We start from the raw sequence: 12,955 nt of genomic DNA, 5'->3' as shown, positions 1-12,955 counted from the left end.
TCGGAGGGGGAAACAACAGTAAAATGGGGCTGGATAAAATTACTAGCCCTTTATAGATCCCAAACTTGGACAAGACTTTGATGTTCACAGACTCCACACAGATGGACAAATTCAAGGAATGCAAGTTTGTATTCATATGCAGAATTAATACTCCCCAAGGCAAGAACTGAAAATTAACTCACATTAAAATTCCTTCTAACACCTAATGGGATAGCCTTAAAAATCCATAGATTTTAAAAAATATCCATAGAAAGAATGAATCCATTTCACAACAACCGCTTTTTAATGCTTGTCATATGTCTGAAGAACATACTAGCAGAGACTTGCGTCTCTCCTGATGAAGGAGCCCTTTGCACTTGGCTGGGAGAAGAAGAACCCAATCAGAGAGACTTTTTTTCTCTCATGGGTTCTACGGCCCGTCTGTCTGTTCCTTGCTTTCTTGGGGATGCTCCTGAACATAAATCAGCAGTTTGTTGTGTTGAGGCATGAGCCTCCGAGAAGAGGGTTGACTGACCAAGCCGAGAGGGGTGGCCTGGTGGGTGGGAAGCAGACCTCTAAGCCACAGGCTCTCGCTCTGTGTGAGGAGAAAGGAGCTGAGTGTTGCAAGGCTCTCAGCGCTTTCATGTTCATATCTGCTCATAAAATGTCTTCCACCTCTGGGGAAAGTGAACGCTCTGCTCTGAGGATAAACTTCATGGAAAGTATGAGAAGGGAGTTTTCAAAGTGTTCCTTGTTCTAAAAAGGAGCTACAATGTAAACATGAATATAAGAGTAGAAAGTATAAGCGCTGAGGGACTCAGGCCACAGTGCTAATCTGAGAGAGACGTAAATTCATCCTGTCAGAAAGAAGTAGAATTGCAAGGTGCTAAGGAGTCGGGACAAAACAGGAGGTAATTTCATGGATGTGACTTCTCTGAAGGATAAGAAAATGTTCTAAAATATTGGGGCTACGGTTCCATAACTTTATGTGTCTACCATGGAATATTAAAATGTTCACTTTGAGTAAATGGTAACATCAATTTGTTTTTATTTCTACAACACCATTTTTTAAAAGTTACTTTTTCTAAAGTGTATGGAAAACCCAGTGTAGATGAAATGTGCTTCAGAGGAGGAACGAAAGTAGCCAGGCTGCAGCTGTGGGGAGTGGGAGGGGAAAAGCCCTCATTCAGTCAGACAGAAAAACCCGTCCAAGGGTCCATGAAATGGCATTTGAAGAGGAGTAACCATGACGACGAGGCATGTTGCTGTGTGCAGTGTTGGAGGACGCTGAGGGGCTAATTTAAGGCATCTTGCCGCCTTTGCCAAGGGCCTTGGCCTCTGGCTGGTACCGGTGTGAGCTGAGGGTCACTGCACAGTCAGACTGTCCTTCTGCCCTCTGTGTCCCCAGGACCTTGTTCCCTTGCTTGGGTAGACTGTCTCCATCAGCTCCCTACAATTGTATCTGCGCCCTGACATCCCACTGGGATGGCTTCAGCAGAAATCAGTGGCCCTAATTCTCAAGTCTGGACCGCCATGCTCAGTGCATTTATTTCCTGCCTAGCTGGGCCACTCCTTCCCAGATGTCTTCCAGCCCACGTACATTAACATTTGAGCCCATTCCCTCTCTTCCTTCTTTAAACTTTCATCCTGCTCCTTGGGGTCGGTGAGACACAACCCTATGCCCTCCCTGTTCATCCTCTCTCACTAGACTGACCTTCATTCTTATAGTGTCAATCATGGCACATAGACCTAGCAGCACAGGACGGATGTCAGGTTCCATGTGCGTGGCCCACAATGCATTACCCTATAATGGCATTAGATATTAAATGTTAGTGAACCTTGTGTTTTCAAGCTAAGTCTTGCCCCCAGGTACTTCTCATCACCAGCCTTTACCTCCAGTCCGCTGTTGGTTTTGAAACAGGCCCTCAACAAGCTACCCAGACTCACCCTGAAGCACTCACACAGTTCAGGCAGCCTTTGAACTTGCAAACATTCCATCTGGCCTCCTGAGTAGCCAAGATTACACTCTTGTCCCACTAGACCAGTAGGCCCATCAAGGCTTAGAGGAAATGACAGAGATACTGAGCCTTACTGAACCACAAACCCCACTCGAGGGTGAGGGCAAGGGCAAGGCAGGAAACAAAACCAGGTGGGGTGGCACACACCTTCAACCCCAGCACCTAAGAGGCAAAGGCTGGTGGACTCTCTTTGCTTGAGGACAGCCTGGCCTACATGGTGAGACCCTGTCTCAGAAAAGCAACAAGAGACAATAGTGCATGAGCAAAACCACTGGAACTCGCTGTGCACACAGCAGAGGAACAGGGTGAGCCTGCAAAGGGAGGCTGCAGCTGCAGTGTCTCCAAGGGGCACTAATGCTAACATGGTTTGATTTTTTCTCCAGGGGTGTATGGACGATGGAAGATGTAGTGGGTTGGTCAGACCTGCCTGTAGAAAGGGTATTGTGTGCTTACAGTACGGAAAACAGATTTGGGGTAGAGAGAAAGACAAGGGGTCAGGGCCAGGAAGGAGGAATCTGGGGTTATGTGCTCATTTCTGTCTTCTTTGGTATAGTTACTAATAGCCATAAAGCCACCAGAATCAGCCTATAAACCTTGTCTTATATACATGTGCATGAAATATAAACATAGCTCATGTTTATGTAACCATGAAAGAGTCTCCATTCGCCAGAGGCCCCAACGTTGAGCACATAGCCACAAGATTAATGGCAGCATTGTGCAGAGGGGGGAAATGTTTTTGCCAATGTTTAATATAGTTTTTTCCACACTCAGCCCCAAATGCACACAAAGTATGTGCTCTGCCCACTGGCTCTCCCATGTGAGAAGTGCAGACCTACATAAACCACAGTAGAAAACTGTCTTACTCACTGTGAGGGACTTGCAGTCTGAGAGGTTCAGTTCTTGCAGGTTTTTACAGTGGCCTAAATCAAACAAGCAGACGTCACTAAGCAACACACTGCAAGCATGTGGCCTTTCACCCTACATTCAACGCAGCACTTTCCTTAGAAGGTAAATAGAAACCTGGGCAAGAAATGTGGGCTCAGGTGTGGGTTTCTCTGCTTGGGCCAATGGCTTCTTTAAAAACTCATATATACGTGTGCTTATTATATCTGCTTATTTGTGGGGTACAGGAAGAAGATAGAAAGAAAAAACCCACTATTTTGATTTTAAAAAATACTATATACCTGGGGCTTTTAGCTTGAAAGTACTTGAGGAAAATAAATTTGATTGTTTTGTTAGTTTGGGTTTTGATTTTGTGACTTTTTGGTGCATGGTTTTTAATTTTTGTGAATGTGTGCTTTGTGTGGTACACGGATGTGTGTATCCATGCATGTATTTGTGTGCTTCTGTGTGGTACACAGATGTGTGTATCCATGAGTGTGAATGTGTGCTTCTGTGTGGTACACGGATGTGTGTATCCACTGACATACTGACTAAGCCGTCTCCCAGACCCATCTTTAAGCTTCAGTTTTAAGATATTATATCTATTTTTACATGTATACAGAAATTAACAGGACTACACCTTGAGCACCTACATCTCTGCCACCCAGAATATAATCTGCATTTTATACTGGTTTTATTGCATGCTCACTCACCCATCTCTCAACTGGTCCTGCATTCTGCCTTATTTTTTGATGCATTTCAAAGCATGTTGCAAATACTAGCATGCTTCCTCCCCATAATGCATAATGATTGAAATAAACTCTTCGTTGTGACTTTTAAAGTTATATTGACATAGAAATTACACTAAATTACAGAAACGTGGAGGTTGAGAAAAGTCATGTGCCTTAATAGCCCTTGTAATACTGACATCGCATGGCTCGGGGAAGATGGACAGCTAAACAGCACTTAGGGGAGACACATGAATGATGACCATGAGTACTGCCTGACCCAAAGCAGTGGGAAGGCATTCTAGGTGGTCGGGGCCCCATGAAACGGGGAAACTGCAGGTAAGGATGGCCCTGGAGCTCAGTCCAGAATGACTGACATACAGATGACACACAACTGGTCTCATGATCGTGCCTGCCACTAATAACAGACATGTTACTCATTATAAACAGACTCTTGATATTTCTGCCTTTGCTAATAGCAGCCTCTGTCCTGAGTGACAGATACAAACAAGAAACGTTCCCAGAATATCTTTACGAAAGGTTGAACAGTTCCTGAAGCAGGTCTGGGCTAGGACTAGCTCCCCTGGAGAAGAGCCAGCCTGGCACATTCACTACATCACCCTAAGTAAGCAGGGTAGTGCACACCCGCAAGCCCCAGTACCCTGGAGGGGAGAGGAGGACCAAAGGTTCAGGCTCATTCGGGGCTATATAGTGACCCTGTCTCAAAAGGAAAGAAAATGCAGATCTTAGGAATCACCAGTAGAGGCCCAGAAATAACATTAGTTTGTGTGTAGTAAATCTTTAGGATAGAATAGCTACCATATTTATAAAAAAAAAAATTGTCAGGGAAACACAGTTGCAGTACAGTGGGAATCTGATTTCTAGTTAAGGAAACTGGACAGAACAGTGTACAAAACAAAATGTTTGCTTAAACAGAGGCTGATGAACACGGAAAAGAAAAGTAAAACAGGAAAGACAGAACGAAATACTTGGGACGGGAGCAGCACAGAAGCCTTCACCGTCACCTTCTCAGATGGCGCGTCTGAGACCAGACCTGTATGGGTGGATGACGGTGCCATTGACTCTGAACATTTCCTGGTCTAAATTCAACATGGGTGGTTAAATGATCACGAGCACATGACTGCTCCTAGGTATGGCTGGGGAGAAAGGTTACCTTTGATATGAGAGAGAGCACAGACTGAACATGGCCGGCAGAAGAGATTCCTTTAATTTCTTCAACCCACCTGACAAGGAACACAGGTTCGCATGTTGCCAGGCTGAGTCCACACAGTCGAGAGCTTCCCACCGTCCAGGCACTGAGCCCCTTTCATCATAAGCCCCATTTTAAAGACTCTGAACTGAGGAGGGATACAATTGGGCAGAACAAGGGCCTTGATTCAGATCTAGGGCCAAGCATATGTTTACGAACCAAGGTAGGCAAGCGAAGGGGGAAGCAGGTTCTACAACATTGTTCGCCCACTAAACTAGAAGGTTCAGACAAAATGAAATAAGCTGCTGTTTCTGTCATACATTGCTCAGGATGACTCTTAACTGTTTTCCTTCCTTCCTTCCTTCCTTCCTTCCTTCCTTCCTTCCTTTTCCTCCTTTTTGTCCCACCTAGGAACGCTGCACAGCCCAGCAGAAACTTACTCTTCCTGACCTGAGTTTGTCGAAGCTACCCAAACTTGGATTTCAAAGGAAGACTCTCTCGTTCTACCTGCCTGGTGCCTGGGGCCAGCTAGCCGTCAGAATGCGCACGAACACAGTGGCCATCGTGATTCTTCTCTGCTTCTGCAGAGCTGCTGAGTCCCGCAGGACCGGCCCTGGCACTTTGAGAAGCCAGGTCAATCCCAGCCGCAGCGACAGCCGGGCAGGTGGCGGCAGGAGAGGCAGCCCAGTCAAACGCTATGCACCAGGTCTTCCCTGTGATATATACACGTATCTCCATGAGAAATACCTAGACTGCCAAGAAAGAAAGTTGGTTTACGTGTTACCCGACTGGCCTCAAGACTTGCTGCACATGCTGTTAGCGAGAAACAAAATCCGTGTGTTGAAAAACAACGCGTTCTCTAAGTTTAAGAGGCTGAAGAGCCTGGACTTGCAACAGAATGAGATCTCCAAAATTGAGAGCGAGGCATTCTTTGGCTTGAATAAGCTCACCACCCTCTTGCTGCAGCACAACCAGCTCAAGGTGCTGACAGAGGAGGTGTTCATTTACACCCCGCTCCTGAGCTACCTGCGTCTCTATGACAACCCTTGGCAGTGCACCTGCGAGCTAGACACGCTCGTTGCGATGCTGCAGGTCCCACGGAACCGGAATCTGGGCAACTATGCCAAGTGTGAAAGCCCACCAGCACTGAAGAATAAAAAGTTGCTGCAGCTGAAGCCTGATGAGTTGTGCATCGAACAGGAGAGTGAGCAGCCGGACCCCAAGCCCCAAGTATCAGGGAGACCCCCTGTCATCAGGCCCGAGGCCGACTCCACCCTGTGCCACCATTACGTGTTTCCCATACAAACCCTGGACTGCAGGCAGAAAGGTGCGTGCATGGGCCTCTCCCTCTCTGGTTTCTGCAGGCTATTATCTAGTCCCGCCCCCTCCCTACATCCCGTGGTGCCCGGAGAGGTCAGGCAGCACTGTCCAACAACAATCAACTCTGTGAAGTCCTAGTCAAGGCAGCTGGAAACCAGGGAGCGAAGGTGGTAAGGCGCCTGGCTAGCACGTGCTAAACCCTGGGTTCGACCCCCAGAGCCACTAACTGGGCTGAGTGGCACACGCCTGTAATCCCGGCCCTTGAGAAGTAAAGACAAGAGGGTGGTACAAAGTTCAAAATCCTCCTTGACTACCAAGTGAGTTCGAGGATAGCCTGGGCTCCGTGAGACGCGGCTCCAAAACACACACCCCTAAAAAATTCACAAAACAAAGCATAAGCAAAAAAAAAAAAAAAAAAAAAAAACAAAGCATAAGCAAAGGAAAACAAATTCAAGGTCATTCTCAGTTACCTGAGAGGCTGTAGACCAGCCTGGATTTCATGACATCCTGTCTCAAAATTGATCCAAGTCCCAGCACCTATACCAGGTGCTCACGAGTACCCATAACCCTGACTCCAGGGGAGTTCAATGCCTCTGGCACCCATGGGTACCCATCCACATGTGTCATACACACACAGTAAGAAATAAGTAAATAAATATTTACATAAAGCAAACAACAACACCAGCCATGAGAACTGATTGTTCTCAGCGCAGCACAGGCCATGGGGAAGCACCGAGGTGGAGGCCTGCAGAGCGGCTACAGAGGCTTCTGTACTCCAGCCGTTTTAGTCCTAAGATTATCATGAGCCCTGAGAGAACCAGGCATCTTACTTCTTCCCAGGCTATGCAGAGTGAACAGAAGTGAGTCATTTACAGTCCTTAATCTCGGCTGTATGATATCCTCCCAACAATGAGCAAAGTTCTTATTGGGTCTTTTTTCCCATGAAACATCTCTCTTTTTCTCTTGGCAAGCACTGGCTATAAAACATATTTTATTGCTTTCCTTTTCCAACTTATTGTTGCCTAAATATAATCTTCCAAAAATACCCCACAAATTAATCTTCTTTGCTCCAAAACTGCAGTGAACCAATATAAAGTTTCATTACACATAAATTTAGCTCATATAACACTGATCAGAACATTAAAGGACAACGCACGCCCCTCTATCAGTTAGTGACTATGGAACATTCAGAGCCCATATTTTCATTTTGAAGTGGTTAATTTTTATGCAGTAGTAATTCTGTGTGTCTGTGAGAGACAGTGTGATATTTTAATTGGTGACTGTGATGGCTAGCACCCAATCAGAATGTTACCATCCATTACTGTAGACAGGCATCGTTTGCGCTGCAAACATCAATATCCTCTCTGCTGGCTACGGTCTAGCGCAGCACAGCAGTCCCTCTGTCTGTTCACTACCTTCTCTCCACCCCCAACATAATTAAGTACAAAAGCCTTTCACTGTGACTTACACAAACCTAACAATCCCATTCCTCGTTTAGTTTTCATTTTTGGCTTATAAGTTCATTCCTATAGGATAAACCTATCAAACTCTTTCTTTAAAGCCCAGCACTGGGTAATGGGTGAGAATGTCTGAGCTGCCTTTCTTTGCTTTGTAAAGCAGTAACTTACGCAACTCTAACAACAGAGATGCACAGCAGTGGGAAATCGTGGCTAGAATTCAAATATGACAGCCCTAATCTCATCTGATTTCATTGCTTTGTTCGATAAATGGATAACAAATCTCTAATACAAAAGTAACAAAAGCTCAGTAATGTTCATTTCTAGGCCCCTGCTGGAGTGCATCAAGTGCCCTTGATGAGACTTAAAGCATGCCATCGAGCGGGGAGCTAGTGGTGACATTAGTGAACGAGAGTCACTCCCTCACTGCCTGTGGTGAAAGACATGGTCACTTGGTCCTCACTGCCCTAAAGCAGTGTGGCCATAATCGACATGATCAATGTCACGTCGTAAATGACAAAGCTGGGTATAGAGAAGCTATCCTCAGAAGGTCACGTGGGCAGTAGGAATCCACCATTCAAGCCATAACCACCATGCAATGCCATCTCTTTCCTTCGAGATGGGATGCATTCACTAGACCAAGAATTCACTCATGCCTCCCGATGCTAAAGCCTCCTCCTGAGCTACACAAGAAAACCACATGGTGAATGAAAGCAGGGAGCCTGGGTGTAGCTCCTCCCTGGGAGGAAATTCAGCCTTCCCAACAGCGCAGCAGTGATGCAGATAATCCACGCAGGGTACTAACTCGAGCCAGTTCAACCACATAGACCTCAAAGATCCCTATTTTCTGCCCTAAACATCTGACAGGAAAAAAAATAGCTTTATTCACTGAGTGAGAGAGAGGCACTCTGCCAACAAACTCGGCCCTCCAAAGGGAATGTGTGTGGGATCAGTTGGAAGGCACACTGTGCCACATTGGCGTGACTGGATTTGCCAAGAACACCAACCGCATGCTCTAAACTACTTCTAGCTCTACATTTACCAAAATAATTTGCCAACTTTACTTTGAGGGCTGGGAAGGTTATATAGGTAAATGGCCTCCAGGTGCTTCTGATGTTAGGGCCACAATACTGTCCCCTGATTTCAATAATAATTAAGAAACTTAATTCCTAAAAATAAGCTCATGTATGTCTCTTTAACGACTACCAACTCTTCAAATTAGTTCTGAGGTTGCTGACAACCAAAAGTCTACTACATGGGAAAAATGATGTGGAGGAAATTTCTCAGTTTCCTCTTTATGGTAAGGCTCGGTTGAAAGAGCTCGTAAGAGCGGACTGTAAATACAAGATCCAGTGAGGTGTCTTACCAAGGACGTGGCCCCAGCCACACTCAGAGGAGAGCAGGAGCTTCCCGGTTCAAGTCACATGGCAAGTTCAAAGCCAGACCCTATCTTAAACCTCCTCCCCCGACTCCAGAATATTCTGATCAGCGGTAAATGTGAAAACACGGGTGCCATGTGGTACCCAGTCTAGAAATGAGGACATTGGTGAAGTTTGCTTTGGCATGAGGAAGTGTGTATTCGTCTGTTCTCTATCAAAAGCACACATTTTGCATCAAATTTGTAAATCTCATTCATGTTCAAGGCAAAAGAAGGAGTTGCTTTTCCTCATCACCACTGCCAATGAGATTTCCCTGCTTGTTTCTAGGTCATGGTAGGAAAACTTGCATTTCCTGCTGCTTGGGGATGCTATTTTTATCCAGGAGTTTGCTGACAATTCCAAAGTTGATCCTATAATTCATATTCTTTTTCTAATACCCACAAACCCATTGCTTACACTGGGCTTCAAGGTGTTTTTATTGCCATTTTTTTCCCACTGATCTGTGGCTAACCTGCTTCAGCTTGTCTTACGGGTCCTTCCGTCATGTATCCTCACCTCTGATCCAGAGGCAAGCTCTGGCCAATAGAACTGAGGAAGTCCTGGCTCTGGTGACAAGGACCCAACACGCCCTAGAGGACACTGTTAGCTCTTCCTCCCCACATGTGTGTGTTACAGGTGGGGATTCTAGACAGGTGGACAATAGACATGAGATAGGAGGCTAGCACCGATACACAATGGGGCAATAGGGACAGAGGTTGAAATTGTGACCCTGTAACTATGAGCGAATGATCTAACTTCTCTGTTCACCCATTTCCACATCTTCTCATTTAAGTAATTTTATTAATAGTACCCAGATCAGGAACACAGATAGTGAGTGAGAGTCCAACAAAAGAGTTCCAGGAAGTCAGACTCGATGGGGTGCACTGTGGAATCTAGAATGGGCGTCCACCACCATCCCAGACGGAAACATAGATCAGTCAGAAAGCGCTTGCCACGGAAGCATGGGGTCCTGAGTTCAATCCTCAGCAGCCATGAAAACACTGGGTATGGCTGTACACGCCCAGAATCCTAGCTCCAGGGAATCACTGTCCGGCAGCCCAGGCTAAGCAGTGACCCCAGGTCCTAGTGAGAGACCCTGTCTCCAAACAGAAACTGTGGACACCTCCTAAGGAAGAACAGCTGAGCGTGACTTCTGGCCTTCACAGGCATGAGTGTGTACACCCAGAGATTATGAACACACACAAACACACATGCACACAAAAGCCATGCGATCTGGGCCACTGAGAGGAAAGCCAAAACTAGGTCCAAGTCACCGTGACTGTAAATAGACCTGGGGCTAGGAAATCATAGGTTTAATTAATAGCTCATTGGAACTCTTCACAATTCAACTATTCTGTACCCAAAAGGGCAGTGTGGATAAATGAACAACACTGCCTCTCATAAATGTGTTTTACAGTTTCTGGTTCTAAGAATTTCTGTTTTCTCAAAAAGCCCTTGGGCCACCCTACTCTGCAGACATCAGTCAGTCTGGCCGGTTACTTCTGATTTTCCTCCATGAGAACTAGTCGCTTTCCCTCCATAGGCTACAGCTGCCCTGATTAAAACTAACTCAGGCCTCTTCAGTCTTGCTAAAAGCTGAGAGGAAGGGCAAGGATCCCCGATAATATAATGTAGGTGTGATTAACCATTTTTGACAAGCATGATTTAAATATAGAAACACAAATGTAGAGTTAAGGTGAGCTCTGGTCTCCTATTGCTCCTCCTGGTGGCTGCTGGCTCTTCCTGAGCTTCTTTTCTGGTACTGCCAGAGCAGGAAGCTTTGGGGGTGCTGGAGGGAGCTCCATCATGAGGACTTGGGAGTTATGTGGGCGAGAAGGGAGTCGGGTTGGCAAAGCAAGCATGAATTTCAGCTTCTAAGGAAAGCAGACGTAAGGTACAGTGTCTCCTTTCTCTGTATTAGTTTTTCTTTTTTAGATTTCAGTTTACATATGCTCAGCCAGGAACTGAAAATATTAAGTAGAAAATTCTAGAAATAAACCACTTGTAAGGCTTTAGCAATTTATTAACGCGAACTTGTAATTGCTCCATTTTCCTGTGTGATATTGTGGCTGATCCCTCGTTGTTCCTACTTCACACAGTAAACGTAGCCACAAGCGTGTGTGCGTGGGGTTTGGTGACACAGTCTTTGGCATCCCCTGGGAGCCTTGGGATGTCTCCCCTGAGTGATAGGGGCTGTGGCCATGGTTGGAAAGATCAGGAAGGTCAAGAGTGTGGTGTTTACGAGAGTGGAGCTGAGATCACTTGCTGGCAGAGGACAGTTGAAATGATGGATAGCATGAAGCTCTAACAGGAAGGCAGCTACTGCCAGTGGAGACAGTGATGGCTCCTTAGGACAGAAAGAACAAGGAGGGAACCGCAGGCTCACTGACGGCTCCCCTAGCCCCAACCGAAGGCAAGGAGAGCACTCATGTAGCTTATACCTCCAGATGGCAGTCCACTATTAAGGGAAGCCAACCTGCAGGGAGCCTCTGAAGCAGAGACCATGGAGGAATGCTGCTCACTGGCTTGCTTTCCCTGGCTTGCTCAGTTGGCTTTTTCAGCCACCCAGGACTGCCTGTCCGGAGAGGCACCACCCACAGTTTGTTGGGCCCCTTCCACATCAACCATTAATCAAGAAAATGTTCCACAGACATGGAGGTAGACCAACCTTGTGGAAGCAATTGCCCATTTAAGGCCCGCCTCCCAGATGACTCTAGTTGGTGTAGTGGTGACAAAAACTGGCCAGGACACTCTCTTCTACTTTCTACTTGGTCTTACTCTGTAGCTCTCTGCTGGCCTGACACTCACTGTGGGTCCTATGCGGGCCTCAAATCTGCAGCAATCTTCCTGCCCCCACCTCCCACACGCACTACCAGGCCCAGCCTTTCGAGTGTTTCCTGAAGGGCACTCTGGGCTCCCCAAATGACTCAGCAGCCTTAGCTGTGACCTGTGGGGACTTCCTCTTCTTCATTTTCTACCTCCACAGACAGGGAGTTTCTGGGACCCCTCCCTCACCTCCTGGTGTCTCCTCCTCCCCCCACCCCACCAAGCTGGGGTTCAGCTTCACAAGTTTAATACAAAATAGAAGTCAGAAAACTGTAACCTACACACTCTTCGTCTTTCCAGAGTTGAAGAAGGTTCCGAGCAACATCCCTCCAGACATCGTCAAACTTGACATGTCATACAACAAAATCAGCCAGCTGCGACCCAAGGAGTTTGAAGACGTTCACGAACTAAAGAAGTTAAACCTGAGCAGCAATGGCATTGAATTCATAGATCCTGGTAAGTCCCAGTGCGTGGCTGCCTTCAAGTGGCCGGCAGCTGCACTCTGAGTTTTCTTCTGTGGCAACAGCTATAGTAAACACCATTTAGGGCAAACAAACAAACAAAAAAACTGAGTTCAGAAAATATGAGCTTTAATTAACCATGATACTTCAAATGGGACTTGTTCGGCACTCAGAAGTATGTGCCAAAATATTGCTTTACAAAGCGTGTACTACAGTCAGTCATCCCTGGGTGTCTGGGGTCATTGTTCCAAGACTCTTCTTAGACACCAAAACCCCCTTTGTAAAATGACGTGTACACTCCCATTTATACTTTAATTATTCACTTATTGACAACACTTAGAATAGCAGAAGTGCTAGATAAGCTATATTGTGTAAGGAATAATCTCAAAGTCTAGTGAGTACATGGCATATTCGGAACAGATAGAATTTTTCAGCTATTTTTAATCTGTGGTTGGTTGAATCTGCAAACACAGAATCTGACAGATGCATGTCACTGACTACATAGTACTAACAATATTTACTCCATCAATCCCAGTAACAAAAGCATTATAGAATAGATATGTACGCACAGGGAGTGGAAGGATTCTCACAGTGCAGCCCAGACTGACCTTAACTTCTTATTCTCCTGCCCTGGTTCCTCAGGTGCTCCTACTACA

General features: G+C 46.1%; 2 protein-coding genes across 2 annotated transcripts in view; one reads left to right on the top strand and one right to left on the bottom strand.

Moving 5' to 3' along the window:
- Positions 1–12,955, bottom strand: part of LOC121458647 (dynein regulatory complex subunit 6-like) — a 169,199-nt gene that overhangs the window by 78,149 nt on the left and 78,095 nt on the right. Inside the window, exon 10 of the mRNA XM_041667951.1 lies at positions 2,865–2,917. Within this exon, the coding sequence (XP_041523885.1) occupies positions 2,865–2,917 (53 nt within the window). The remainder of the gene's footprint in view (positions 1–2,864; positions 2,918–12,955) is intronic.
- The window catches only part of LOC121458989 (leucine-rich repeat-containing protein 17-like), a 32,565-nt gene that overhangs the window by 14,241 nt on the left and 5,369 nt on the right, over positions 1–12,955 (top strand). Inside the window, exons 2-3 of the mRNA XM_041668448.1 lie at positions 5,229–6,144; positions 12,139–12,294. Of these exons, the coding sequence (XP_041524382.1) occupies positions 5,358–6,144; positions 12,139–12,294 (943 nt within the window). The 5' untranslated portion in view covers positions 5,229–5,357. The remainder of the gene's footprint in view (positions 1–5,228; positions 6,145–12,138; positions 12,295–12,955) is intronic.

The sequence above is a fragment of the Microtus oregoni genome, unplaced genomic scaffold (assembly GCF_018167655.1).
Source record: "Microtus oregoni isolate MIOR12 unplaced genomic scaffold, Mior012 000018F_ref0000195, whole genome shotgun sequence".
Lineage (NCBI taxonomy): Eukaryota > Metazoa > Chordata > Mammalia > Rodentia > Cricetidae > Microtus > Microtus oregoni.
Note: the sequence above shows the minus strand (reverse complement) of the source record. Positions and strands in the feature narration are given on the sequence as shown.